This window comes from Arvicola amphibius, chromosome 11 (genome assembly GCF_903992535.2).
Source record: "Arvicola amphibius chromosome 11, mArvAmp1.2, whole genome shotgun sequence".
Lineage (NCBI taxonomy): Eukaryota > Metazoa > Chordata > Mammalia > Rodentia > Cricetidae > Arvicola > Arvicola amphibius.
In genome coordinates, this window is record NC_052057.2 from 111,741,908 (window position 1) to 111,768,633 (window position 26,726).

General features: G+C 43.3%; 2 protein-coding genes and 1 pseudogene across 3 annotated transcripts in view; 1 reads left to right on the forward strand and 2 right to left on the reverse strand.

Moving 5' to 3' along the window:
- Positions 1–3,356, reverse strand: part of Lypla1 (lysophospholipase 1) — a 28,749-nt gene extending 25,393 nt beyond the window's left edge. The window contains exons 1-2 of one of the 2 annotated variants that reach the window (XM_038347672.2): positions 3,191–3,356; positions 2,667–2,698 (exon numbers count right to left, since the gene is read on the reverse strand). In XM_038347672.2, coding sequence (XP_038203600.1) covers positions 2,667–2,698; positions 3,191–3,259 — 101 coding nt within the window. In that variant the 5' untranslated portion in view covers positions 3,260–3,356. The remainder of the gene's footprint in view (positions 1–2,666; positions 2,699–3,190) is intronic. The other variant, XM_038347671.2, reaches the window with a different exon arrangement.
- A 2,346-nt stretch (positions 3,357–5,702) lies between these two features.
- Positions 5,703–6,580, reverse strand: LOC119826340 (annotated as a pseudogene).
- Positions 6,581–15,164: 8,584 nt separating this feature from the next.
- On the forward strand, positions 15,165–23,231 carry Mrpl15 (mitochondrial ribosomal protein L15). The gene is made up of 5 exons (XM_038348378.1): positions 15,165–15,328; positions 16,646–16,800; positions 17,446–17,611; positions 21,980–22,103; positions 22,672–23,231. Exons 1-5 carry the CDS (start codon positions 15,224–15,226, stop codon positions 23,007–23,009), a joined length of 888 nt encoding a protein of 295 aa, XP_038204306.1. The 5' UTR covers positions 15,165–15,223; the 3' UTR covers positions 23,010–23,231.
- Positions 23,232–26,726: the final 3,495 nt, after the last annotated feature.

A 26,726-nucleotide genomic window follows, 5' to 3' on the forward strand; every position in this document is an offset into this window, starting at 1 on the left:
GATTTTGTTCCTTCACACTTCCACTCTTCAGCTCGAGGGTTCTGGCCACACTGGATCTGCTGAGCACCTGCTTATATTAAAGTTTTGTTCTTGTTTTGCCGCACTTGGTCCACAAGACCAAGCTGTGAACAAAATAAAAGAACAAGACAAAACAAAACAAAAAACACCACCCCAGAAGTTTGGCCATTTAAAATTCTTTTAGTTGAGAGGCATGGCAGAACAAACCTCTAATCCTTGTACTCTATGAGACTGAAGCCAAGCCCACCTGGTCTACACAGGGAGTTCCAGGACAGCAAGAGCCACATAGAGAAACCCTGCCTCCAAAAGCAAAACAAAACAAAAACACAAACAAAACAAAAAACCCTAAAAATCTATTTAGTAAAGCAAGAGTGGTGGGTATGTGTGTGTGTGTGTGTGTGTGTGTGTGTGTGCAAGCAGTCTCACTACGTAGTCTTGGTTGGCCTTGAACTCACTATATAGACCAGGGCTGTCCTCAAACTCATAGAGCTGCCCCTGCCTTTGCTTCCCAAATGCTGGAGTTAGAGGCTTGGTCCACAAGTTTGTCATTTTTATCAGAGTCATATAACATTTTCAGTAACCTCAAATGCATAAATGCTAGCACAAATAGCACAACATGAAAAATAAATCACTTTTAAAAACTAGGAATGGGACTGGAGAGATAGTAAAATGTTTGTCTTCCTTGTAAGCATGAGGACGTTAGTGCATGCAAAAAAAAAAAAAAAAAAAAAAAAAAAAAAAAAAGACAAAAAAAGAAAAAGAAAAAAGAAAACGCAGGGGCAAGAGTGATAGTTCAATGGTTAAGAGCACTTGCTGCTCTTGTTCTTGCAGAGGACAAAGGCTGACAGCATCCACAACTCTAGTTACGGGCCATCTGATAGCACCAGAAACACACACACACACACACACACAGTGCACCTACGTACAGACAGGCAAAGCACTTATAACATTCAAGGCTGTCCTCCAGCCTCCACATACATGTACGTACACACACACACAATCTCTCTCTCTCTCTCTACACACACACACACACACACACACACACACACAGTGCACCTACGTACAGACAGGCAAAGCACTTATAACATTCAAGGCTGTCTTCCAGCCTCCACATACATGTACACACACACACAGACACACACACAATCTCTCTACACACATACACACACACACACACAGTGCACCTACGTACAGACAGGCAATGCACTTATAACACTCAAGGCTGTCCTCCAGCCTCCACATACATGTACACACATACAGACACACACACACACACATAAACACACAAACTGTAATTTAAAAATTTTTAAAATCTAACCCTTGCTGGGAGGTGGTAGCACACCTTTAATCCCAGCACTCAGGAGGCAGGGGCAGGTGGATCTCTAAGTTTGAGGTTAGCCTGGTCTATAGAGTGAATTCCAGAATAGCCAGGGTTACACAGAAAAATCCAGTCTCAAAAAACAAAACAAAAATCTAGCTAATACATCTAATCTCTAAAGTTATGAGGGTGAGACACAATTAGTACCTTAAAGGGGCAAGTAGTCTAGTTCAATGACTCCCTCCCTCATTCATTCAGTCATTCATTCATTCAGAGACAGGTCTCACTATGTTGCCTAGGTTGATCTCAAACTCCAGGGTTCAAGCAAACTGCCTGTCTCAACCTCCTGACTATTTGGAACAACGGGCCTAATAAGCGCTCGCAAAAAACATTTAATATTTTATCTTTGGAGCTATTTTTAACCAGTTAAAAAAAATTAATTTTTTTTTTAATGCACACAGGTGTTTTGCCTGCATGTCTGTGCGCCACATGTGTGCAGCCTCTGTGGAGGCCAGAAGAGCGATCAGCTCTCTTGGCACTGGAGTTACAGATGGCTGTAAGCCACCATGTGGGTGTTCAAAATTGAACCCAGGTCTTTTGGAAGAGGAACCTGCGCTCTTAACCGCTGAGACATCTCCCTAGTTTCGACTTTAATTTTTGACAACAGTCCCATGTAACTCAAGTTTCAGTCAGATCATCGCTGAATTAAACACGAGAAAACCTCTCAGCAGAAAAGAAGAATGACTAACAGAAAATCATAACCTAAAGTTAGTGCAGCACGGACCGAGAAGTGACCGAGGTAAAGCGTCTGTGAAGCACATACAACGCCCTGGGTGTGGTCTCCAGAACCACAAGAACAAAGCAAAATCTGTTTGATAAGCCTCCAAATCAATTTTGGAGTTGCTGCTTCTGCCTTTTCGTTTTTGATTTTCTTTTTTAAGGGATCATCCACTCTCTGATCTGGGCCTCCATATGCTTCGTGTGACTGTTATTTCTCTTAGCAGACTCAATTAGTCCTCAACCTGCTCTGAAACTTTAATTCCCCTGGAAAGCTCTCAATTGCACACTGCCTCTCCTCTGCACATTCCACTCCTCTCTGCCATCCAATCCCCATCCAAAGAGCAGTTAATTTTAACATGTTCCAGAGACTAGCTCAAAGACTGGAAACTCAAGGGAGGAAGTCTGGGGATCTGTAAGGAGAAAATCTGGTCTCCTCGACCAGCTATGAGAAATGCGACTGGCAATTTTCAGCCTTCTTCAGCATGCAACCTTTGACCTGTAAACAGCTGCATGACCCCATCTCATTCTTGTTTCTAATAATGGTACCTACCCAGTATCTCCCAATCCGTGAAGGAAAATAACCTAAAAGAGAAGAAGACAAAATAAGCCCACACTCAACACACCGTAGCTTTGGCTTAGTTACAAATGCGAATGAAGGGCCTAAAAACTTAACAACGGAACACTATTCCGCGAGCTAATTAATTTCTATACGCCTTCCTTTTCATTCCCTAAAATAATGCGGCATTTTAGCGCTGAGAGGCAAATCACAGTCTGATCAAGATAGTCGTCTCCCTAAAGTCAAGTCACGAAAGCCTGACACACACAGCCGAATTCTTCCATCACGAAAGTTTCCGGGAGCAAAAGTTAATCTGAGCTCCCGCGGCACAGACACACACGCCGGGCGGCTGTTTCAGCACCAGCCCTCCGCACTGCTTCTGGGGTGAGGAGTGCGCGGCAGGCAGGCTGGGGTTCCCGGCCCCGACCCGGGAGAGCCCGCGGGGCGGCGCGGACGCACCCACGCGCGGCGGCCTGGCTCCCCGCGGCGCCCCTGGTCTCCCAGCCCCCGCCACTCACCGCGGCGGTGGCCTTCCGGGCAGCGGGCACGACGACGGGCAGCGGGGCCGACATGTTGTTACCGCACATCCACCGGCTGGCGGACAGCGCGTCGGAAGCGGAAGGGAGTTCGGGCGCCCCGGCGGCCGAAGGGCGTGCGAGCCGAATCCCTGCCCGCCCCTCCGGGCGCGCGCTCGGGCGCGTGCGCGCCCACGCGTCGCCTCACCCACCCCCCTTGCTCCGCGCGCTCGACCCCGCCTCGGCCCCGAGACCCCGCCCCGCCTCGGCTGCGCGTGCGCGTCACAATGCGGCTGCCGGTGCTGAGCAGGAGCCCACCGAAGCCGCTGCCGAATGGGGCCACCAGTGTCTGCGCACACCTTCTCGGCGAGCAGTGGGTGGCTGGATCGAGGCCGGATGGGGGTAGGGGGGGGAGAGCTCTTGCCGTGTGGTCCCTGTGGGCTTGACTCCCGAATCCTCTATCCCCAGACAGGTCAGCGTCATTAACTAGAGGACGGAGATTTACAGCGGTACCAGCCGGTTTAAGCATGAGACTAAATGGCCACGTTTTTGCACGAGTTGCATATTTAGTTTAGTGCATACTTGATTGTTAGAGTTGAGAAGGTTCAAAGACAGACTTCTAAGGCCAAAATGCCTAGACCTTCAGAAGCCTATAATTCAGTGAGGAAACCAAATACACAAGTTTTTTAGGGAACATTCTTTAAGACTGGGAAGGGATTGATGAACCAAATACTTAAAGACAGTCCACTTAATTAAATTACACAGGATTACACAGGACAATCTCAGTCCTGAGGGATTTTAAATCACTTTTGCCCTGAATTTTAATGGTGAAAATTATGTAGATTCTCAAAAGATGTTAAATTAACGATAATTTCTCCCAAACGATAGGTAGTGAAACGCATAAGACTTACTCCACTATATATTTTTGGTATTTCGAGACAAGGTTTCTCTGTGCAGCTCTGGCTGTCCTAGAACTCGTTGGTAGACTTGTTTCGAACTACTGTAGATCCTCCTGCCTCTGCCTCCCAAGTGCTAGGACTAAAGGCATGTGACCCTACACCCTGCAATGTCTCCATGTATTTGAGTCAAGTTGTTGGGTCTTTTCTCTGTGACTGTAAGAGAAAGCAGAAGTGCCTCCTCTCAGTATGAACATAAAATGACCCAATCACTGTTAGGTGAGTTTCTCTAGGATGAAATATGTAGAATTCTAGGGCCTGTCAGTATTCCACTAGAGAGAACGAGGACAGCTCAAGTCGGAGTGCCTGTCATCTATCTATTCTTCCTACCACAGAGTTCCTGTGTGGTGTCTGGGGTTTTCCATTCTCCAGCAACCTTATTTCTGTTCTTCTGAATGCTTCCTTCCTTCCCTTGGTAAGGAAATGAAGTAAGTACAAAAAGTTTTTTTAAAGGAAAACAACTTAGAATTATTCAGATATGATTTTACAAAATAAAGCGTAAAGTCACCAATAAGAAAATTCAGTAATATAGCCATACTAGGTCAGTGCACACGCAGAAAAGTGTATTTATAGATATAAGCAATAGCTGGTTAGTTATGTAACAATACAAAACAGTCACAATGGAGACTTAAAAATATAAGAAAGGTTTTTAAAAGCACTTTATTGAATATGACCGACAAGATGCTGTGCAAGTTTGGGGATAAGTACATACCTGTGAGACCATGATTATCAGCCTCGTAAGCATCATCATCACCTGCAGCTGGATTGTTCTATGGGCTGCCAACCAGCTCCCAAATAATGACGCGGATACTTTTAATTAAGAAAGCTTGGCCTTTAGCTTAGGCTTGTTCCACTAGGTCTTATAACTTAATCTGTTTCTATTCATCTACCTTTTCACTGCGGGGGTTGCCTTTCTTTCATTCTGTATGTCCTGCTTTCCTGCTATTTCTGTAGGTGTATGGCTGGCTGGCCCCTGGTGGCTCCCTCTCTCCCACTGTCCCTCTCAAGCCTACATTCCTCCTCCTACTTACTGCCGTTGCCTGGAAATCCCATCTATACCTCCTGCCTAGCTATTGGCCTTTTAGGTTTTTATCAGTTCACTCAGATGCCTTAGGCAGGCAAGGTAAACAAATGCAGCAGGTCTTTACATAGTTAACTTACTATTCCACAGCATAAACAAATGCAGCAGATCTTTACATAGTTGAACTAATATTCTACAGCATAAGCAAATGCAGCAGATCTTTACATAGTTGAACTAATATGCCACAACAGTTACCCTCAAAAGTCTCCTCCCACCCTTTCCATTATTGTTGTGTGTTTTGTTTTTATTTTATTTAGAATGCTACATAAAATTTAGCTTCCTAATAATTTTTTAAAGAAATATAATGTGTACAATTGAGGGTCCATACATGCTAGGGTGTGCATGTAGAAGGCAAACGGCAGCTTTCAGAAATCAGTTCTCTCCTTCCACCCCGGGCTCCAGAACTGAACTCGGGTCATCAGGCCTGAGCAGCAAGCGTGTTTACAAAACCTGCTGAACCATCTCACCATTCCCAAGATCAAGACTTCTTTGATGCTTCTATTTCTTTCCATAATGCAGCTTCGATTTTTGAAGTGTCATGTTCTCTCATCATATCAAACTCAAGCCATGGCTGGCTCCACTTCTGGGCTTCTTTCATTTGCTCCTCAGTTAAAGCAAGATGAAATCTGATCCCTTTAATGTTGAAGTGCGGATGTTCCCAGGTTTGGACCATGGCTTTGGCTTCGTTTTAACTTTGAGTTTTTTAACAGGCACTTCCTGTCAGGACTTGTGTGGGACTGGCTTCATGTTAACATCAAAGGTGCTGAACTCCAGGAAGGTGTCTCGTAAATACAGCAGGCTGTCGTTCAGCCGCTTCTCCAACTTCACCGTCTGGATCTTGTGAATTCAAGGATTATACAATGCAAAACAAATCTCCATACCTTGTCCTTCAATAGTGTTTCTAAGGGTGAAAGTAGCCCCAAGCCCTTTTCCAGACCACTGGATGCAAATCCCCGGGAACTGGCTGGTTTTTCCATTGGCATATGGGTCAGCTGTGTTGACGCGCAGTATGCTTCTGACGTAGTACTCTGGGATGTGAAGCACCTTTCTCCTGTTGAGCATATCTTTTCCTTCTAGCTGAAATTTCAGAGGATTTGTTCTGCCCCTTGGAGGAATGAATTCAGGACTCAGGAACCTTCTCTGTTCCTCCGGGGTTTGGTGCCGGTCCACCATAACAGGTTTTGGAGGTGACTTGAACCCACTGGACTTGGAAGGTCCGGTGATCTGAAGCCAGCTGGGTTCCGTGTTGACACAGAAGACATCAGATGCGAATGTAGCAAGCTGCAGCCTGGCCGTTTGGAAGCTCCGGGCCAAGTTCAGGGACACCATACAGCCTTCTACCAAGGAGGCCACCATGTCTACACACCCTTCTTAGTAATTTTAAGTATTTTCTTGGTGCTCTTGTCAAGTCAGTTGACTTTACATACATTGGTTTACTTTTGGCCTATGTGTTTGTCCTCCATTCCATAAAGAAAATTCCTTTGGAATTTTGATAGGGAGTGTATTGATCCTGTAGGTCTTTTCACATAATGTAAGCACTTTAACAATATTAATTTTCCAATCCATGAGCATAGGATATCTTTCCATTTATTCATTTGTGTCTGCTTTTATTAATGTTATCAGCTTACAGATATTTAATCTCAGGCTAGATTTACTTCTGTTTTTTTTTAATTCCTTGACATGTGTGTTTGTTGTATGGGTGCATGCTTGTGCCATGGCACACATGTGACTGTCAGAAGACAAATTGTGGGACTTGATTCTTTCCTGTCACTATATGGGTTCTGGGATTGAACTCAGGTTGTTAGTCTTGGCAGCAAGAGCCTTTCTCACTGAACCATCCTGCTGGCCCTCTTTCATGCTATTGAAAATAGGATTGTTTTCCTATTTTTTTCTGGTATTTTTCTGTTAGCATATAGCAATACAACTAGTTTTTGTATATTAACATTATATTTTGCATATTTTCTGAATTCGTTACATGGTCCTAACAGTTTTTGATGGAGACTCTAGAGTTTTCTCATAGTGACATCTGCAGAGGTAATTTTACTTTGCATAAGCAAAATTTTAATGTATTAAACCCATATTAAGGAAAGTATCAAGCTACCTAGGTAAAGAAAAGACAACTGAATAGGAACATCCAATATTATTAGATTATCAGTTTTCTCAGACTTAATCTACCATGTAATCCCCACTAAAATACCTATTTACTTTATTTTAATAACAATTTTATTTAAAAATTTTGTAATATGACTTTTAAATTTTATAATTATTAAAGTCACCAAGATGGTAAAGTAATCATGAGAAGATCCTCAAGGGTCCTGAAGAAGAAATAGAGAATCTAGAAACAGCAGCTTCAAAGTGGTGGCCACTCAAGAAGCAACTGTAAAAGTGTTGTCTACTGTTTCCATGGCAGCAGCTTCCTGTGTCTTTTCTTGACAGTCTAAGGTGTTTCAAAAATATGTTGAGATCTTTCTTCATTGCTGCAAAGTGCCTCCATGCCTCCAACACTCATCTTAAAAACCCTGGCACTGTCGAGATGTCTTGTGGTCTTAGAAAACCACTGTTGATACCACTGTTGACCTCAAAGATGCTAAGTGCGTTTTAAGTATTGATGTGATATTGCCAGATACATAAGGCTGAGGTTGTTCAAGCAGAAGAAATGTTAGAGCTTTTTCTTTTTTTTTTTTTTTTTTGGTTTTTCGAGTCAGGGTTTCTCTGCAGCTTTTTTTTTTAGAGCCTGTCCTGGAACTAGCTCTTGTAGACCAGGCTGGCCTCGAACTCGCAGAGATCTGCCTGCCTCTGCCTCCCAAGTGCTGGGATTAAAGGCGTGCGCCACCACCGCCCGGCTAGAGCTTTTTCTTTAGACTTAAAGGGCCTCTCTGAACTTAGAACCAGACACTATTGGTTTTGTATTTGGGAATGATTCGAGGGGTATTGCAAAGAAAACAGAGACCATTATGGACATACCAGTTAGCAAGGAACAACTGGATCCTGAAGTGCATGTTCTTGATATTGCTACCAATGGAGAGGGTTCAACTTTGGTTCCAAGACCCGTAGGATATTGTGTATGAAGACCCCCCCGAATGATTCTTTTTTTTTTTTTTTTTTTTTTTTTTTTTTTTTTTTTTTTTTTTTTGGTTTTTCGAGACAGGGTTTCCCTGTAGTTTCTAGAGCCTGTCCTGGAACTAGCTCTTGTAGACCAGGCTGGTCTCGAACTCACAGAGATCTGCCTGCCTCTGCCTCCCGAGTGCTGGTATTAAAGGCGTGCGCCACCACCGCCCGGCCCGAATGATTCTTTATATCTGTGTAAGAACAAATGCAGACCAGCATCAAGGCCTGGTAATGATTGATCATTGTGATGGCTAATCTTGGTTGTCAACCTGACTATATCTGGAATCATTTAAAACTCAAGCAGCTGTATATGACCGTGATAGATTTTCTTGACTGGATTGTAGTAATATTTTATGTTTTAACAAAGCTTGCCTAAAGAACAGGGTGCAGAGTTAAGGCACTAGAGGCCAGACAGTGGTGGCATACACCTTTAATCCCAGGACTCTGGAGATAGAGGGAAAGGGGAATCTGTTAGTTCAAGGCCTCCCTTGGCTACACAGATTAAATCTGTCTAAAAGAGAAACAGAGCTCACACAAAGATTATCCCAGCACTTGGGATCCTATGTCTTTAATCCCAGCACTAGAGAAGTGGAGAGAGGAGTGATGAGAGATATGACTGGGTGGAGAGACGAATATAAGATGGAAGGGGACAAGAGCTCCTTGCAGTCTGAGGTCTGGTGGAGACAGCTGCAGTCTGAGGTCTGGTGGAGACAGCTGCAGTCTGAGGTCTGGTGGAGACAGCTGCAGTCTGAGGTCTGGTGGAGACAGCTGCAGTCTGAGGTCTGGTGGAGACAGCTGCAGTCTGAGGTCTGGTGGAGACAGCTGCAGTCTGAGGTCTGGTGGAGACAGCTGCAGTCTGAGGTCTGGTGGAGACAGCTGCAGTCTGAGGTCTGGTGGAGACAGTTGCAGTCTGAGAATGAAGTCTGAGGAGACAGTCTGAGTGCTAAGATACAGGCCTTAGAAAAACCTAAAAATGCAGTTCACAGAGATATTCATATCCAGACAGAGGAATTTAGTGGAGAACCAATTTCAGTGCTGCATTATAAGAATAGAGAGGAACAGCCAAAACCAACCAAATGGCAGTGGCTCTGTTATAGCTAACTGGACTTTTGTGCCAATGTTAGATTTAAGGAGATTTATGGAAGTGATAGTCTCTTGTAGCATGCATTTACCTTTTGTGAAGCAAATGTTAAACTTGTGGTCAGTTTGTAATAGAATTATCCCTACTGACTGGATAGAGTTGGTTAAACCTGGTCCACAATTACAATGGAGTAGCTGGTTCAGAGGTTGGGGACTGAGGACCACCAGACCCTGAATTTCCTGTTAACAACTTGTTTTCCTCTGTTCCGAGCAGCCTGAATCTGCTCTGAGCACAAGACCCTGGTGGCAGGAGAGTGGTTTCTGGTGGCTGCAGCTGAAAGATCCTGAGAGCTGAGACATGGCCAGAGCACTATATAAGCTGCCTCTAAACACAATAAAGTTGGCATTTTTGGCATTCTTGTTTCAAGGATGTCCTGTGTCTCTGTCTCTGTGTGTCTCTGTATGTTTAAATCTCCAGGCCCTTGCCTGAGTCTCAAGAACCGTCTTATAGTGCAGGTGCCACACTACAGGCTTAGTACCATAGTACATGTAGTACAGGTGAATGGTACATTCAGAGAAGAGGCTAAGATTATTAACAGAGTAAAGCTAGAGGTATGGAAATCTCCCAAGATCAAATGCCTGGGGGAGGAAATTATGCTAATATAGAAAGGCAGTCTCTATATGATGGTCACATCTTTGCTTTGAATACTTGGGACAGAACTGAAGAAGTAGGAAAGAAGATTGAATCATTTATTGAAGTCATATAGGAAACCTTCATGGATTCTTACAAAGATTGACTTCAGCAGTAAATAGAATAATACCAATTTCATAAGCTAGACAAATGATAATTAAATTTCTGGCTTTTGAAAATGCTAATTCTCAATGCAAAGAGATAATTAGGTCACTAAAGGCAAATACAGCATCCTAGGAAGAATGGATCCAAGACACAATCAATATAGAATCTCATAACCTTGATGATACTTGGATAGGAGAGGTGATTTCCAGAGGTTTGAAGAAAAATTGAAATGTTAAGTGTTTCAGTTGTGACAAACAAGTCACTAAACAGGGACTGTAAACAGGTCATTCCTAGAAATAATGTTTTTTCTAAGCATAATCCATTCAGATTGCTGCTCCTCCTTCTGGATTATGCAGAAAGTGGGGCAAAAGCAGGCATTGGACTAATGAATTTAGGTCAACAAGGGATATTCAAGGTAATCCTTTGCAGTCAGGAAACTCTGTGAGGGGCCTCTTACAGGCCTAAATGCCAAATCCAGTTCAGTTGAAACTCCTTCTCAAGAGCAATTAAAGAACCTAATGCCTATTGTAAGAAACCATACTGCCCTGTATAGTAGAACAGCTATAGAAGAAAGAAAAAATTTCAGGAGAAACCATAAAGCAAGTATTTTGGCAAATTTCTATAAACGAACAAAGACCAAAATTAAAAACACGAGTAAATGATGTCATTGAAGGTCTAGTAGACATAAGTGTGGATGTAACGATAATATCAACAGAATCTTGGCATCCAAATTGACCTCTTCAGGATGAAACTGTTCAGTTTTAGAGATCGGAACTTTATCTCAGGTAAAGCACACCACCAGATGGGTAAAATGTTTAGGGCCAGAGGACAGAGAGGAATATTAAAACCATATTTGGTTAACATAGCAGTGACTTTGTGGAGATGTGATATGTTACAGCAATTAACTACTCAGATTAATATCCCTCATTTTAGAAACAAACCATAAATTAATGTATGTTTTGGGGGAAAATATTACAAGATATTATAAAGAATAGTCAATGTTGTACAAGAACAAGGGACAACAGCTGATGATATTTGAAAGGCACCAACAGCCCTACATTTAAAATGGTTGACAGATTTTAAAGCCTGTATGGGATAAGCAATGGCCTTTAACAACACAAACTGCAGGTTGTAGACCAGCTGCTAGAGGAGCAGCTAGATGCTCAGCCTATTGAAGAATCAATCAGCCCTTAGATTTCTCTTCCATTTGTTAAAAAGAAACCTGGAAAATGGAGAATGGTAAAAGATCTAAAAGCTGGTTATAAGGTTATTCAACCAATGGACTCTCTACAGTCTGGAATTTCTTTGCCTTCCCTGTTACCTAAATGATGCTCTCTTACAATTACTGATTTAAAAGATTGTTTCTTTGCTATACCTTCACAAGAGAAGGATAAAGAGAAATTTGCTTTCACAGTGCCTATTTATATTTCTCAGCCTGCTAAGAGATATCAATAGAAGATTCTTCCATTGATATCTCTTAGCAGGCTGATTGATTGTAGAATCTTAATGACTTCCAGAGACTCCTAGGAGACCTTTCCCAGCTACAGCACACTATTGGGGTAGGTCCTGATGACCTGATTAATTTAAACAAAACCTTAGATGGTGACAGGGATTTAAATAGTCCCAGGGAATTAACATCTGAAGTTGAGAGAGAATTTGATTTGACTGAAAAGAAATTACAGCAGACACATGTGGATCATGTGGATTGGGATGTTAACTACATTCTAGTCATATTATCCTCCAAACATTTCTCTACAGGAATTTTAATGCAGATGGAAAATATTACCTTAGAATGGATCCTTTTAATACATAAACAGAGTAACAAATTAAAAACGTATGTGGAAAAGGTCTCTGAGTTAATTATAAAAGGAAAATTGAGACTTCATCAGTTAGTGGGAATATACCCAGCAGAAATTATTGTACTTTTAATAATGATGAAATTGACAAATTATGGGAAGAATGTGAACCCTGGTAAAGAACTTGTAGTAATTTTTGGGAGAGAATAACAACTATCCCAAAAGCAAGATAATTCAATTTACAAAGAAAGCTAACTGGATCCTTGCTCACGTTGTATGGGACACACCAATAATTAGAGCCCCTACATTCTATACTAATGCAAATAAATCATGAAAGGCAGGTTACAAACGAGAAAATTTGAGTAAAGTGGATCAAAGCCCTTATGATTCTGCCCAAAAGTGAGAATTCTGTGTTGTTCTCATGGTGCTAAGGGGTTTTAAAGAACTTCTCAACATAGTTACCGAGTCACAATATGCTGAAAGAGTTGTTTTACATTTTGAAACTACTGAATTTATACCAAATGATACAGAATTGACTTTATAATTTATTCACTTACGAGATACAATCAGGAATAGGTATTATCCTGTATACATACCACACATTTGATCCCATACAGGTCTGCAAGGTCCTCTAGCACAAGGTGGGAGAGAGTGATAGAACCACTGGACCTCGCTTGGGCTTCTGAAACCTCAAAGCTCATTTCCCAGGGAAAAGCTTCTTGTGACAAGGCCACACCTACTTCAACAAGGCCACCAGTCCTAATCTTTTCAAATAGTGCCACTCCCTATGAGATTTTGGAGGCATTTTCATTCAATCACTGCACAGGGATTCCCTGTTTATCCTTGACTGTCCTGTAGCTCACTCTGTAGATCATGCTGGCCTCAAACTCAGAGATCTATTTGCCTCTACCTCATAAATGCTGGAATTAAAGGTATGTGCCTTTATAAATCCCTTACAAAAATAGACGGGGTCCTTCTCCCTCCATCTGCTGTGTCAGACTGTGTGGCAGAGGACCGGTGCTAGCCCGTACTTAATAAACAAAACCTTGCTTTTGCATTCGGAAGTGTGGCTCCTTGGTGGTTTTCTTGGGGGTCCTTGGACTCAGGCACAACAGTTACTAAGTAGCTCTTACAATTTAGATTAACCCGCATTTCTTATCTTTGTTCTACCAGGTGGCTCTATATGCTTTCTCAATATGGCATGCTCATCTTGCTTTTCTCTGAGTCTGCTGGTGACTCCAGTGAGCCTGCCCTTCTTCCCAGTGTCCTCTCTATTTAGATTTTCTGCCTAACCTCTTCCTTCCTAGCTACTGGCCTGTTGGTTATTAAACCAATGAAAGTAATACATAGTAACAGTATACGAAAGGATTATTCCACAACAGTTTCTTGTAATGGCATTTCATTTGTATTTTAATAAGTAAAGCTTGCCTGAAGAGCAGAAAAGTAAAACAGCCATACTGGCCAGCCTTACAGACCAGGCAGCAATGATACCCACACTAGCTTGCCGTCGAAACGAGGTGATAGTGGTGCACACCCTTAATCCCAGAAACAGAGAGAACTATAAAATGGGAAGAGACAGCTCTCAGTCATAGTCTCATTCTGAGATTCCTGGAGGCAGGATGGCCATTTTGGACTGAGGTAGAGGTAAAAGCCAGTGGCTGGCTGCTTTGCTCTTCTGACCTTCATGTAGAACCCCAATACCTGTCTCTGGGTTCCTCATGCTGTGGTGACCCCACATATAAAATTATTTTTGTTGTATTTCATAACTTTAATTTGCTACCATTATGAATTATAATGGAAATATCTGATATGTGACCCCTGTGAAATGGTTGGCTGACTCCCCAAAGGGGTTGAGAACCATTGCAACCATTTTGTTAATTAGTTTAAAAGACTACAAGAACCTATCTCATAAAAACAAACTTAAAATAAGTTGATCTTGTATTTTTCTGGATTTCAATCAATCCTGGGAGCAATATTTAGATTGTCTTCTTTACTATGATTCTATTGGCTCAGCTAGTACCTTGCTCATTGTTTAAAGGCATGAAAGTTAACTTAAGTAGCTGTTTTTTTTAAAGATTTATTTATTATGTATACAACATTCCTTCCATGTATGTTTGTATGCTAGAAAAGGGCACCAGATCTCATTATAGATGGTTGTGAGCCACCATGTGGTTGCTGGGAATTGAACTCAGGACCTCTGGAAGAGGAGGCAGTGCTCTTAACCTCTGAGCCATCTCTCCAGCCCCTTCAGTAGCTGTTTTACAGTTGATTTGGAGGCTGGGGAGAGGGCTCAGAGGTGTAGTATTTACTACTTTTTCAGAGGACCTGCATTTGGTTTGGGGCAACCACCTATACTCCAATTCCAGAAGACTGGAAGTCCTGTTCTGGCCTCTGCCAGTTCTCAAAGTTACACATACACACGAAAACAAAAACAAATACTCCCCAAAGCCTTTTACAGCAACTTCAAAAAGGTGATTAGATTTAGAAACAACTGCCCATTACACCTTAGCAATATAATTGTTAGTAAGAGCTAGCAGGAGCAAATCTTCTGCAAGAGAGTGAAAAAAAATACCAAAAGGAACACATTCTTTTCTACATTACTTGTATTAAGACAAACATTTAAAATCATTTAGTTTTGGGGCCAAATATGTTTGGCAATGTAAGATCATTAACTTTGAATCCTGGCTTCGCTGCTTGTTGTGAGAGCGAGTCAATCTGATTGGCTTGAATCCCGGAAAGCTAACTTAACGCGGTTTCTGGGTCACAACAGGCGCTCAGAATGGTCCTCATCGCTTAAGTTAGCAATTCAGTCAGGGCAGGAAGATGAGCCAGACACTGTAATAGCTGTATTACCAAAGTCCCAAAGCTAGAAACTGCTAACATTATTTTGAATTACTTGTCGCTTCATAAGGCGCCACTTTAAAAAGCCCAACAAAGGAGACAAATATCAACTCAAAAGCCCCTCTAATACACAGCGTTCCTAGTCCTTTCAGGGTGTAAGCGAACATATTTCGTTCAGAACGTGGTACCGAAGCGTAAGAATTGAGGACACTCCAAACATTCGAACCAGCCCACTTTCCCCACTTAACCCGGAAGCCGGAAGCGAGATTCGGATTCCGCGGACGCCGGCGCGCTGCTGCGCGACAGGGGCGGGGCGAGGCCGTAAAGCAACGCCGAGCCGCGCTGCCTCCCGCGGCGCCCTTGGGAAGACCGTGGGTCATGGCTGGCGGGGCGCGGGGCTGCGGGGCCAGCCTGGACCTGCTCCGGTCCCTGCCGCGAGTGAGCCTGGCCAACCTGAAGCCCAACCCCAACTCCAGAAAACGGGTAAACGGATGGCGGCGGTGCGGGGAGTCGTGGGGCCGCGTGGCGCCCCGGGGTGAAGGACGCGCGTGGGCTTCCCTGGCTCCCGGGCCCTGTCCCGCGTGCGCCCCGAATTACCAAGGCTCGCACTTAAATGCACAAAGATGCTAAGTGTGCAGAGCGGCACACTCTCGGAGCTGCAGAACGATTCGCCCCAGATTGCATCTAAACCGAAGTCCTTTAGTAAAGTGCTTGTCACTTCTGCTGTCTCGCGTGCAGCCCGCGGCACGACTAGAAAAGCTGTTGTCCGTCGCCTTTTATTGCTTTGGGGAGGTGACAAAGTAAATTAAAGGGACGACATTGTTACGGAGTTAGAAAACATCGAAAGACCACTGGAGGCATCCAGTTCTCAGCCACATTTTTAGTTTAGGCTGCAGCTATCAGTTGCCGTGGTCGGATTTCGAATTGAGACCCAGTTTAAAGGGAGGTGGGATTTAAAACCCTCCTTTAAGAGCTTTTCTGCATTTCTATGGGAGCATTTCCGTGAGACTCACGCCTTCGTGAGCTACTGCCTCGCTCTTCGCCAAGCAGGGAGTTTACAGAAACCAAAGCAAGAGGTTAATCAATTTTACAACAGTTTTACAATTCTGGGGAGGGAGACGAGGAGTCCAGGTTGCCACGAGCTTATCTTTTAGGAAATTAAAATGGGTGTCTAGCACAAAATGGAGTTTTCCTTAGCCATATGTGATACAATTACATATGTATACAAATACATATTTACGATTAATTAAAAAATAAAACTGAATATCGCTCAAGTCTTGGCTGCTTAGTTCTACGATAGTTTTCGATCCTGCCGCTTTTCTACTGAGGACTAAATTAGGCCCTGGGCATGCCTAGTCAAGCCCATTACCCCCAACCCCTTTCCTGCTTTTTAAATCGTTTATTCAGAGACATAGTCTTAGTAAATTGGGAGTGCTGCCCTTAAACTTGTGTCGCTCAGACAGGCCTTGAACTTTGAATCCTCCTGCCTCAGCGTTCCAAGAAGCTGTCACTGCAGGCCAGCCCAAGCTGACTAGCCTGGGAGCTAGCTCATTGTAGAGCTTGTTTCTCCAATCAGATTTCATCCCATCCTTAGAACCTGGCTCTGCATTTTGGTTATTAGAATTAGCTACCAGTGGTATGGAGAGCAAAGATGATTGAGTAGCCTGAGCGGTGCAGGGCACACGGTACCGGAACTAGGACTGCTTGGCTGAATATAGCGCGTCATAAAGGAATATGTTGTGAGGAGAAACGGTTTTCAGAAATATATCTGAAGGTCTTGTCACTCACTTTTCCTTGTAGGAAAGACGTCCAAGAGATCGGAGGAGAGGGAGGAAATGTGGCAGAGGCCACAAAGGAGAAAGGCAGAGAGGAACTCGGCCCCGGCTGGGCTTTGAGGGAGGGCAGACTCCGTTTTACATCCGGATCCCAAAATATGGATTTAATGAAGGACATAGGTAAGGGTACAAATCCCTAATTTCCACCAAGAATTACATAAATAAATAGTTTGGTAGCTGTTTACTTAAAAGTAAATTTGGGGTACTGTTCCTTTGAATAATTTTCAGTAATGAAACTTAAATCTAGATTTTGTATATGTGTGCTTGCGTGCATGCATGTGTGCTCTTATGCAAGCATATAAGTCCAGTTCTGCTGGACCAACAAAACCGGGATAATGCTTGCTGTCATGATTCCTTAGATGATTGGCAATTTAAAGGGCTTATGAATCTTTCCATACCTTTATATATATATATATATATATAATATATATATATATACTGTGTATGTCCATACACACACACACACACACACACACACATATATTATATGGCATATTGTAGCGACTATTATTCTATGATCTGTTATTTTGGGTTAAACTTTTGTGAACAATTTCCTTGTGTGCATGAATGAAGTAAATGTTTAGAGAGGTAAATTGTTTTTAGTGGAACTAAGGAAGCACTGGCATTTTATGCGTTTGTATTGTCCTCATAAGTTTATTTTAAACCATCAGAAATTATGAAGGCAAACAGAACAAAGCTTGTTGATTTGAAGAGGTTTCAGGAAGATGACTTGGTGTTTTCTGACTGTTATGTTTCTGTTTGCAGTTTCAGGCATCAGTATCAGCCTTTGAGTCTCAGGAGACTGCAGTATCTCATTGATTTAGGGCGAGTTGATCCAACTCAGCCTATCGACTTAACCCAGCTTGTCAATGGCAGAGGTGTGACCATCCAGCCACTTAAGAGGGATTATGGGGTCCAGCTGGTTGAAGAGGTGACTCTCGATTTGTTGTTGTTGTTGGATTTTGGGTATTATGTAGACACTCTGCCCTACGAATCCCTCCTGCTCTGTGAGGGTGGTGCTCCACTCTGCTCACGCGGATGCTTCCCTGTGGGCGTCACCACACTGTGTAAACCGTTTGCTTCTTTTCCTATAGATATCATAAGTTAGGCATAGTGGGAGGTTAATAATAATTTGCTACAGTTGTTAGTAACCTTAACTGTGACTCTATTAAATGGAGAGCTTCCATCTCTCCACTTCAGGTTCACACGTTATAGCTCCTCTTCGTTACATCCGAATTGTCTGCATCGTTGCTCTTGTATGCTGGGGTCATCATTAAGTAAGATAAGGGATAACTGTACAGCATTGTAATACTATGGCAGGCTGGTGGGTAGGTAGCAGATAGAATGTGAATATGATTTAGAAAGGTGTAATTCACGTCTGGGAGGGTTGGGGCGAAGCAGCATGAGGCCTCCCAATGCTCCAACAGTTTAAAACCTACAATGTACGGGAGATGTGCTTTCCAGCTTGCACAGGGTCTTGGCTTGATTCCTCGCTCTGCAGAACCAGTAACTAAAACTGAAGGTAAAACTGAGGGACTAATTAGTCCTTCTTGGGGGCTGGAGAGATAGACCAGTGGTAAAGAACATTTACTGTTCATCCGGAGGACCTGGGTTCGAGTCCCAGCATCCGTATGATCGCTCACAACATCTGTACCTTCAGTCCCAGGAGATCCACCACCCTTTGCTGGCCTTGATGGGAACTGCATGCACATGGTACAAAGACATTAATGCAGACAAAACACACATACACATAGAATAAATACAAACAAACAATGTAGTTCATAATAGCTGTGGTTATAGAAAGCTGACGTACGTTCAGGGCACATTTCTGTCTTCTGCTTCTTTGGATCAGTACAGCTTTCTCCCTCACTTCTGAGATTTTCACCTGTCAACGTAGAAAGTCATTAGGAAAATCCTTAAAAGAATTTTTCAAATGTTTTGTTTTTCAAGACAGGTTTCGCTGTGTAGCCCTGACTGGCACTCACTCAGTAGACCAGACTGGCCTTGAACTCACAGATCTGCCAGCCTCTGCCTCCTGAGTGTTGGGATAAAAACAACAGAAAGAAGAATGCTTTGGGCAGAAAAAGGCTACATTTCTTTGTTTTAGGTGTATGAGTGTTTTGCTTTATGTATGTGTTCCGTATGTGTCTCTGGTGCCTACAGAATTAAGAAGAGGACATTAGATCCCCTGGAACTGGACTTAACAGATGGTTGTGAGCCACCATGTGGGTGCCGGAAACCAAACCCCAAACTCCAGAAGAGCAGCAAGTGCTCTTAACCTCTCAGCCCTCTCTCCAGCCCCAGAAAGATCTTTCTGGAATTATTTTTGTTGTTTGAGGCAAGGTAGCTCTGTCAGGCTGCCCTGGAACTCACTGTGTAGACCAGGCTAGCCTTTGTCTCTTGAATGCTGAGATAACAGGCATGTGCCACTACATCTGTTCATCTACCCCACACTTTCTAAAACAGTTTAAGTGTATTGCAAGGTGACAAGAGCCTGTCAGTGCTCAAGTGTAGCCTGTGGTCCTGTTCCCACTTAGAAGCACACTTTATACCTGCCTCTTTCTGCCCATAGCCGCCTTCTTCTGTTGTTTTATGTGTGTGAGTGTTTTGCCGATATGTATGCACCATATGTGTGCCTGGTGCCAGCTGAAGCTTTGGAATCACTAGAACTAGAGTTCAGGTACTAGGAGCTACCATATGGATTCTGGTTATGGAATCCTGGCCCCCTGGAACAGCTAGTGAGTTCCATTAGCTGCTGAGCCATCTCTCCAACCTCCCAACTCATTTTTCTTACTCTCTGGTGCACCGCTGTCCTTCCATTTCATTATTTTTCTTACTGTCACCTAAACCTTGTAAAGGTAGGCACTTTGTTATGGTTTCAGTATTGGCAATCTTAGCTGTGAGTGTTGCTTAATATTTATGGAAAAAGGGAATGAATTAAATCTCACTTCAACTTCAGTCAAAATTGCTGTTACACCAATTGACCAACATCTCATAAGCAGATTAAATACAGACCTGAGCAGTAGCTTCGTGTCCACTAGAGGGAAGTAGATGTCCACGGAAGAACCTTTCAAAGTCCTTTGAGAATGTGACCCTAAGGACGAGAGCTTTCCAGGTCTCTCTCATTATCTGATGTGGTAGATCACGCTTTGTTCCAGCACTTGAAAGGTTGAGACTGGAGGATTGCTGGAAGTTTGAGGCTACTTTGAGCTACATAGTGAATTTTAGGTGAGCCTTGACTGCACTATAAAACGCTGTCTTAAAGGAAAACAAAACAAACAAACCCTAATAAAAACAAACAGGTGAGTTCATTTGGAAAAGCAGTACCAAAGACACGATTGAGCCTCATGGCTGTCCTTGAACTCACTTTGTAGATCAGGCTGACTTTGAACACACACACACACACACACACACACACACACACACACACACACAGAGAGAGAGAGAGAGAGAGAGAGAGAGAGAGAGAGAGAGAGAGAGAGAGAGAGAGAGAGAGAGAAATCCACCTGCTTCTGTCTCCTGAGTGCTAGGATTAAAGGTGTGTGCCAACACTGCCCAGCCTCAGAGCAGTGATTTAAAAAACAAATCACAAATTAATACATCAAATCCCTGGTTCTGAATCAACAGTGTATTGATAATAAAAATGCACATAGTTATCAAATATATAGAGAAACTAAATCCTATAGTTGATAGTTAATAGAATATTTTGAAATATATGAAATGTTCATGACAAGGAATCAGACTGAGAACTAGTTTCAGCCATACTAAAATGACAGACACAGTATGTTTTAAAGTTAACAGAAATCTTAGCATATCCTGAGTAACAGAACTTTAAGAAGTTCATTACTTCACCGTCTAGTGTTAAACACTCTAGAGAAAAATAGATGCCTCCTCCATATTAGAGAGTATAATAAAGTTGGTGCTGAATACAGAATGGATCCCCCCCTTTTTTTTCTAAATACAGTCAATCTCGTCAGTATTGTCAGATATTTTGTTTTCCAGGCTGTTCCAGACCCTTGGATCCTCTATAACCTCCTATTGCTTACTTAAGGATAAGGAAGACTTATTTTTATTTTATTATTAAAATTTTAAAAATGGCGGTGGTGGCACACACCTTTAATCCCAGCACTTGGGAGGCAGAGGCAGGCAGATCGCTGTGAGTTTCAGGCCAGCCTGGTGTACAGAGCAAGTTCCAATACAGGCTCCAAAGCTACAGAGAAACCCTGTCTCAAAAAAAAAAAAAAAAAAAAAAAAGAAAGAAAGAAAGAAGAAGAAATTTAAAAATCTTTTATGGGTTAGAGATAGATGGCTCAGTGGTTAAGAGCACTAACAGCTCTTCCAGAGTAACTGGGTTCAATTCCTGGACCCCACATGGCTGCTCACAACTGTCTGTAACTCCAGTCCTAGGCAACCTGACAACCTTACATAGATACATGCAGGCGAGACACCAATGCACATAAAATAAAAATGTTTTATGTGTATTTTACCTGCATGTGTGTCTGTACCTTATATGTGTCTAGTAACTGGGAAGGCCAGAAGAGGACATTGGCATTGGATCCCCTGGAACTGGAGTTACAGATGGTTTGTTGGAAAGCAAACTGAGATCCTCTGGAAGAGCAGCTAGTACTCCTAACTGCTGAGCCATCACTCCAGTCTCGGGAAGATTTGTTTTCAGTCTTTATAATGGAGCACAAAGTTGTGGTTGAGAATAGAGATGAGCTGGTAAAATCGCATGTGTTTAAGCCCTGGAGTCCATGTAAAGGTGGACACAGAACCATAAAATTCTCCTCCAGCCTCCACATGCATGCTGCATGCTGTGGTCTCACACATGCCCCCCCCTTCCCACATACACAAAGAGAAATTACTTTGAAATATATTTTTGAAAGCACACAGATGGTGCTGGGAATATAACAGCTGATAGAAGGGACGACCTTAGAGTTCCATCCTCGGCATGGGAAAAAGAAAAATTCCAACTCAGGGGTTCTGACTAGATTCAGTTGGTGTCCTAACTTCATGTCTTGAATTACTCAGCAGCCTGTATGCCTTGTTGTTCCCATCTGAATTTGGTACAGTAATATTACTGGCTAGGATTAAATCGTGTACTGCTAATGGAGCATGGGGAATGGCTACTTCCCTCGAAGCATTCCTATTGTAGGGCTTGAGAATTGGTGAGGTAGCGGAGGTCGTTAGAGATGGAATTGCAGGTGCTTTGGAGTGGGGAGCACAGCTGAAAACACCTAGTGCTGGTTGGCCTTCCACTAAGCTCTTTACTAACAGGCCTTGTTATTACTCATGACAGGGTGCTGATACTTTTCAAGCAAAAGTGAATATTGAGGTGCAGTTAGCTTCAGAATTAGCCATTGCTGCAATTGAAAAAAACGGCGGTGTTGTTACTACAGCCTTCTATGACCCAAGAAGTCTGGGTAAGTCTGTTCTGTGGTCGGTTTCTTTATCTCATATTGCCTGCTGTTTGTTTGCCAGTTTTGTTTTTAGTGCTCTGTCCTGCTCAGAGCTGCCCTCTTTAGACCCCCTTGAGCACTGCAGTCATGTACTCCACGGACATAATTAAAACTAAAAAAGTCTTAAAATACCTTTTTCAGAGGGGTGTTAGCTCATCTGAAGTGTTTACAAGCTCTCCCCCCTCCCTCCCTCCTTCTACCCCTTTTCTTTTTCAAAGTATACTATTAAATGTGACTTTTTTCAGCTTAACTTAGACAGCTCAGTAGGCAAGACCACCTGCTCTGTAAGCCTGAGCTGAGTTGGTTCCTTGGTGGAAGGAGAGCCAGCTCCCAACGTCACCATCAGATCTCCCCGTGCAGCACAGCACATGGGGTAACAAGAAGACGGAAATTTATAGAGTTGTTTCCATTTTTCTACTTAACCTGTCTAACTAAAAAGTTCTTGGAGTTCAATTCCCATCTCAGTAAATGTAAAAATTAATTTAAAACTATTTAAGAGTATTTATAGCTCTTTTTAAAAAATTTCCTTTAGAAATTCTGTGCAAGCCCGTTCCATTCTTCCTGCGGGGACAGCCCATTCCAAAGCGAATGCTCCCTCCTGAAGCTCTGGTGCCCTATTACACTGATGCCAAAAACCGGGGCTACCTGGCCGACCCTGCCAAGTTTCCTGAAGCAAGACTTGAACTCGCTATGAAGTATGGCTACGTTCTTCCTGATATCACGAAAGATGAACTCTTCAGGATGCTCAGCGCTCGGAAGGACCCGAGGCAGATCTTCTTTGGTCTTGCCCCTGGTTGGGTGGTGAACATGGCAGATAAGAAAGTTCTGAAGCCTACAGATGAGAATCTCCTCAAGTATTACAGTTCCTGAGCTCTCTTCCAGCAGAGCAGATGTGATGAGAACCAGACAGGCTGAAAAGAGGCTTCTTGTGGGTCTCAAATCCTCGGGGTTGTTAATAGCTGTCAGTGTGGTCACATCTGAAACTAAATCACAGGCAGCAAAAGCTGCACAGAACTAAACCTTTATGGGTGTATGTCTCAAAAATTCAAAAGGTCCTTAGAAAAAGGTCATTAAAAAAATTACTTAAAATCACCTCTTTACCACCCTTTTTGTTTGTTTGTTTTGAGGCAGGGTTTCTCTGTGTAGCCCTGACTGTCCTGGAACTCGCTCTGTAGAAGAGGCTGGCCTCGAACTGGCAGAGATCCGCCTGCCTGTCTCTGCCTCCCGAGAGCTGGGATTAAAGGTGTGTGCCACCACTGCTCAGCCTAATTTTAACTACTCTAAAACATCTTCCTGTCCATCTTTTCATTGTCTTTCTTACCTGTTTGTCAGAATGAAGGGCTAGTGTATAGGATTGATTAGGAGGCCTGGGAGCAGGTGCTAAGGAGCTAAGGCAGTAGCCCCAGGGAAGCTTTGCTACCACCCTTTAGGATTGTGAGTCCCCAGCAGGAATGGAGATGCTCAGAATGTGGCTGACAGCTGGGGAGTTACTACAAAGGCACATATCAGCAGTGGAGCCAGAGGAAGGAAGATCACAAATGAATTAATTTTCACAGCATTGGTAAGTATAGATAGTGGCCAAGCCATTAGCATTTTTCTTGAAGATAGTGTTCCAGTTGATAAAAATTTATTTATCTCAGACTTCAAGACATTTCAGTTAAGTTTAGAAAATTTACTCAAAGATTTTATAAGCCACGTAAGCAAATATAAATAGGGACAGTTGTCAGGATTTGTATTTTGTTTTAGGTGGTGGTTTTTAAGATGGGCATCTCACTATTGAAGCTGGCCTTGAACTCCTGAGCTCGAGCAATCCTGCTTCAGTTTTCCTGGAAAGCTGGACTACTGAGCTCACTTTAAACTCAGTTACTGTAAAAGATTCACAAGTTAGTAAACTTTTCAAAGGGAAATTATATCCAAATCTTGCAAAAGCTTAATTAACTTTAAGTGATTACAGTTTTATTTGTATGAACAAGGGTCTCCTGTGTCCTGTGCTGTCCTTGAGTTCCTGCCCCTTCCCATGCGTTGGGATTACAGGCATGAATCACCATGCCTGGCTGAGCAAGTAAACATTAATTCATTATAATTCTCTCACAGTTAAAATGATTCTTAGCTGGTTATCTTAAAATAAAAACCAAAAACTCATAAATCATGCAATGTATTTCTAACTGACTTTTTTTTTTTTTTTTTTTTTTTTTTTTTTTCGAGACAGGGTTTCTCTGTGGCTTTGGAGCCTGTCCTGGAACTAGCTCTGTAGACCAGGCTGGTCTCGAACTCACAGAGATCCGCCTGCCTCTGCCTCCCGAGTGCTGGGATTAAAGGCGTGCGCCATCGCCGCCCGGCTTCTAACTGACTTTTGCTGACTGGGGCTCTAGTTTATAAATTCACGCATGTGTTTCGAGTGTTTCAGTTTTCATCCAGGATTGTGTAATTGTGTTTGGTACAAACTCTAGTAAGAACCTGGAGCTAAGAAGAATCATCCTTAGATCAACTTCTGTGATTGTTTTAAAATCCATTTTATTTTTTGCTTTTTGAGACAGGGTTTCTCTGTGTAGTCCTGCCTGTCCTGGAACTTGCTCTGTAGACCAGGCTGTCCTTGACCTTCCAGAGATCCGCCTGCCTCTGCCTCACGAGTGCTGGGATCAAAGTCGTGCCATCAGTGCCCACCTGAAATCAATTCTTAAAACATGTTTGTATTTTTCACAGACTTGGATAGTTTTAGCTCTGCTGCTAAAAACTCCAAGTCCCATGGCTTGAGTAAATAAAGCAACACTTACTAACAGGTGAGCTCTAAATAAGAGCCAGGCAGCTGCAAGCCAGATTTTTATAAGGAAATTTAGAAGCTGCCACTTAAAACTGTTCGTAGCTATCGGCCAGACCCTGAATACAGCCCTGTTCTGAAGGGCTAAAAGTCTGAGGCAGCTGCTGCTCTTGGGTGAAAAGTGATGAGTAAGCAGGGCGGTGGTGGTGCACACTTTTAAATCCAGCACTTGGGAGGCAGAGGCAGAAGCAGGCGGATCTCTGAGTTCAAGGCCAGCCCAGTCTACAGAATGAGTTCCAGGACAATCAGGGTAACACAGAAATCCTATCTCAACAAAAAAGTAACGAATAAGAGTGAACACATTATGCTTCCAGTATTAGGTATCTTAAAATATACATTTGAGGGCCTGGAGAGATGGCTCAGAGGTTAAGAGCACTGGTTGCTCTTCCAGAGGTCCTGAGTTCAATTCCCAGTAACCACATGGTGGCTCACAACCATCTGTAATGACGTCTGGAACCCTCTTCTGGCCTGCAGGCATACAAGCAGACATAATAAATAAATAATAAATATTTTTTAAAAAGATACATCTGGGTAATTTAAAGAGAAAGAGATAATAGTCCACAGTGGAGACTGAAGAATACGGATACAAAGAAAATGTGCTTTAATTGTCAGCAGTGAGTCCCTATGGGTTAAGAGTGGGTTCATTTTGGGCTGGATATCAGCCGGTCACAACCAAAACTTCAAGAATTGAGTACGTTTTATGTCTGGAAACAAAATTCTTAAAATGTCATGTCAGAACAACAGTTCTTACTTGTTTTGAACATGAAGTAATACTGAAGTATTTTAGTTTTGTAGCTCAACATAGCTTTAAACTTGTCATGTAGTGGAGGGCAGCGTGGAACTCCCGCCTCTATCTCTTTAGTGCTGGGGTTACAGAATGTCTGCCTCCACACCCAGCTCTTGAGGTTTAACAGGACCAAAAGTCCACATTCTGCTGTTGTACCCCTTGTTCTCAGAGGTCCCAGAAGCAGTACTGTCTAAGCTGAAGGAGAGTTCGTGGATTTTAGTAGTGGGGGTGGAAGCCAGGCCTGTGTGCTGAGCGAGACTGCCAAGCTGCACCCCAGCACGCAGTGTCTGCTCTAGACTCCTGAGCGCTTCGCTGCTCGGTTTTAAACTGAGCCGCTAGCCTTGTGTTGCTCCAAGTGGCTTGCATCAGACAAGTTGCTTCACCTTAAACCGAAGTGTAGTGCCAGTCTGTAAAGCAGCGAGGCGTGTGTAACACACACGCTGCACGTGTGTAACAGCTACACTGCAGTTTCTTTCCTACCTTCCTGTGCACCAGCTCTTCACACGCCTGGCCACACCACCCTCCCGCTGCCTCCAGCTGCAGCAGCTCAGTGACACAGATGCTTCCTTGATTGACCTCATCCTATCTGCATGGAAGTAAATTGCCTTAGATGTAAAGACATCCTGTGTCGTAGTTGGGGGTGGGGTGTGTGGAGTAAAGGATCCCGCTTGCTGTGGGGGGGTGTGGAGTAAAGGATCCCGCTTGCTGTGGGGGGGTGTGTGTGGAGAAAAGGATCCCGCTTGCTGTGCTGGGCCCTAGGTAAGTTACTGCCTCGCCTTGTTGTGCACGGCTTTCCTTTGGTGATGCCGTTTACAGTTGTGGTCCTCAGCCACTGCGTCCACAGGAAAAGTTCTTCACAGGAAGTGGGAGAGGATGTTAGTCACCTCAAGGGAGAACACTGCTGCCTTCCATCTCAGATGTCTTGCAAGGGCCCTTGGACTCTCTTCCCCCATCCCTCCAAGCAGAATGACTAACCTCCCTC

Excerpts from the sequence above, each read along its gene's own strand:
- Mrpl15 (XM_038348378.1), top strand. The coding sequence starts at position 15,224 with ATGGCTGGCGGGGCGCGGGGCTGCGGGGCCAGCCTGGACCTGCTCCGG. Across the intron at positions 16,801-17,445 it reads GGATTTAATGAAGGACATAG|TTTCAGGCATCAGTATCAGC; the intron begins GTAAGGGTACAA and ends TTCTGTTTGCAG. Across the intron at positions 22,104-22,671 it reads CTATGACCCAAGAAGTCTGG|AAATTCTGTGCAAGCCCGTT; the intron begins GTAAGTCTGTTC and ends AATTTCCTTTAG.